Genomic DNA, 1,956 nt, shown 5'->3' with positions numbered 1-1,956 from the left:
AAAAAAAAAAAAAAAAAAAAATTGAAAACTTTTTTCTAAGTCAACTCAATTTTAGATCGCTTATCTTCTTTCTGATTTTTTGATTATTTATTTGCTTCCAGGTTTCTGATGTTCATCGGAGAGAACCCTAGATTTTGTTTCTCTAGTTTATAGTGATTTTACCCATTTTGTGGAATTTGGGGGGAGGGATTTATGAAGAAGATGGCTGGTAGGTTAGTTTTTGCAATTTTCTTTGGGAATAGTCTCTGTTTGCTGCTTTTACTGTCTAGCTTGGCCGATGCAAATCAGGCCAACATTGATTGCTTGAAGACCTTTAAATCTCAAGTTGATGATCCAAATGGGTATTTGTCAAGTTGGGATTTTGGGAACCAGACTGCACAAGGTTTTATCTGCAAGTTCAGTGGTGTGACTTGTTGGCACGATGATGAGAATAGGGTTTTGAGTATTAAGCTCTCTGGTTTTGGTCTCAGAGGAGTGTTTCCTCAGGGGATTAAGCTATGTTCTGATCTGACTGGTCTAGACCTTTCTAGAAACAACTTCTCTGGACCTTTGCCATCAAACCTTACAGATGTCATTCACCTTGTTACAACTTTGGACCTCTCTTACAATGGTTTCTCTGGTGAAATCCCTGTTAGTATCTCAAACATTTCCTTTTTGAACTCTCTTATGCTTCAGCATAACCAGTTCACTGGTCAGCTTCCTCCTCAGTTAGTGCTACTTGGACGGCTCAAAACGTTCTCTGTGGCTGACAATCGTCTTGAAGGTCCTATCCCAAAGTTCAACAGCACCAGCATTAACTCCGAGAGTTTTGCTAATAACCTGAATTTGTGTGGTAAGCCTCTGGATGACTGTAAGAGTTCTAATGGCTCTCGTGGTAAAGTTATCATTATAGCGGCTGTTGGTGGATTGACTGGGGCTGCATTAGTCGTTGGGGGTGTTTTGTTCTTCTATTTCCGTAAAATGGGTGTTGTTAGGAAGAAGCAGGATGATCCTGAAGGAAACAGATGGGCAAAGAGCTTGATGAAAGGACAGAAAGGCGTTAAGGTAAAAAACCCTCATTGATGACTTAATAGCACATGTTGTACTGTTGTTGTTATGTTCTGAATTTATGATATATGTTTGGTGTTTTGTGAGTTTTCAGGTTTTCATGTTTAAGAACTCGGTTTCGAAGATGAAATTAAGCGATCTTATGAAGGCAACAGATGAATTCAAGAAAGATAACATCATTGGAACAGGAAGAACAGGGACTATGTACAAAGGAGTGCTTGAAGACGGAACTCCACTTATGATAAAGAGGTTGCAGGATTCTCAACGTTCTGAGAAAGAGCTTGACTCAGAGATGAAGACTTTGGGCTCTGTTAAAAACAGAAACTTAGTCCCTCTCTTGGGCTATTGTATTGCGAACAAGGAGAGGCTTCTGATATACGAGTACATGGCAAACGGTTACCTTTATGATCAGTTACATCCTGCAGATGAAGAATCCTTTAAGCCCTTGGATTGGCCTTCAAGGTTGAAAATTGCTATTGGGGCAGCAAAAGGATTGGCGTGGCTTCATCACAGCTGCAACCCGAGGATCATCCATCGCAACATTAGCTCGAAATGCATATTATTGACTGCAGAGTTTGAGCCCAAGATCTCAGATTTCGGTCTAGCTAGGTTGATGAACCCCATTGATACCCATTTAAGCACATTCGTCAATGGAGAATTTGGGGATTTCGGTTATGTTGCTCCCGAGTATTCAAGAACCATGGTCGCAACTCCGAAAGGAGATGTCTACAGCTTCGGGGTTGTGCTTCTAGAGCTAGTAACGGGACAAAAAGCAACGAGTGTCACAAAAGTATCTGAAGAATGCGAGGAAGAAAGCTTCAAGGGGAACCTTGTGGAATGGATTACAAAGCTATCAAGTGAATCAAAACTGCAGGAAGCGATTGACAGGTCTTTACTTGGGAACGGTGT

General features: G+C 41.0%; 1 protein-coding gene across 1 annotated transcript in view; it reads left to right on the top strand.

The window, feature by feature from the left end:
• Positions 1-1,956, top strand: part of LOC104770888 (probably inactive leucine-rich repeat receptor-like protein kinase At5g48380) — a 4,971-nt gene that overhangs the window by 580 nt on the left and 2,435 nt on the right. Inside the window, exons 2-3 of the mRNA XM_019242043.1 lie at positions 102-1,044; positions 1,142-1,921. Coding sequence (XP_019097588.1) covers positions 193-1,044; positions 1,142-1,921 — 1,632 coding nt within the window. The 5' untranslated portion in view covers positions 102-192. The remainder of the gene's footprint in view (positions 1-101; positions 1,045-1,141; positions 1,922-1,956) is intronic.

Source organism: Camelina sativa, chromosome 20 (genome assembly GCF_000633955.1).
Source record: "Camelina sativa cultivar DH55 chromosome 20, Cs, whole genome shotgun sequence".
Classification (NCBI taxonomy): Eukaryota; Viridiplantae; Streptophyta; class Magnoliopsida; order Brassicales; family Brassicaceae; genus Camelina; species Camelina sativa.
Note: the sequence above shows the minus strand (reverse complement) of the source record. Positions and strands in the feature narration are given on the sequence as shown.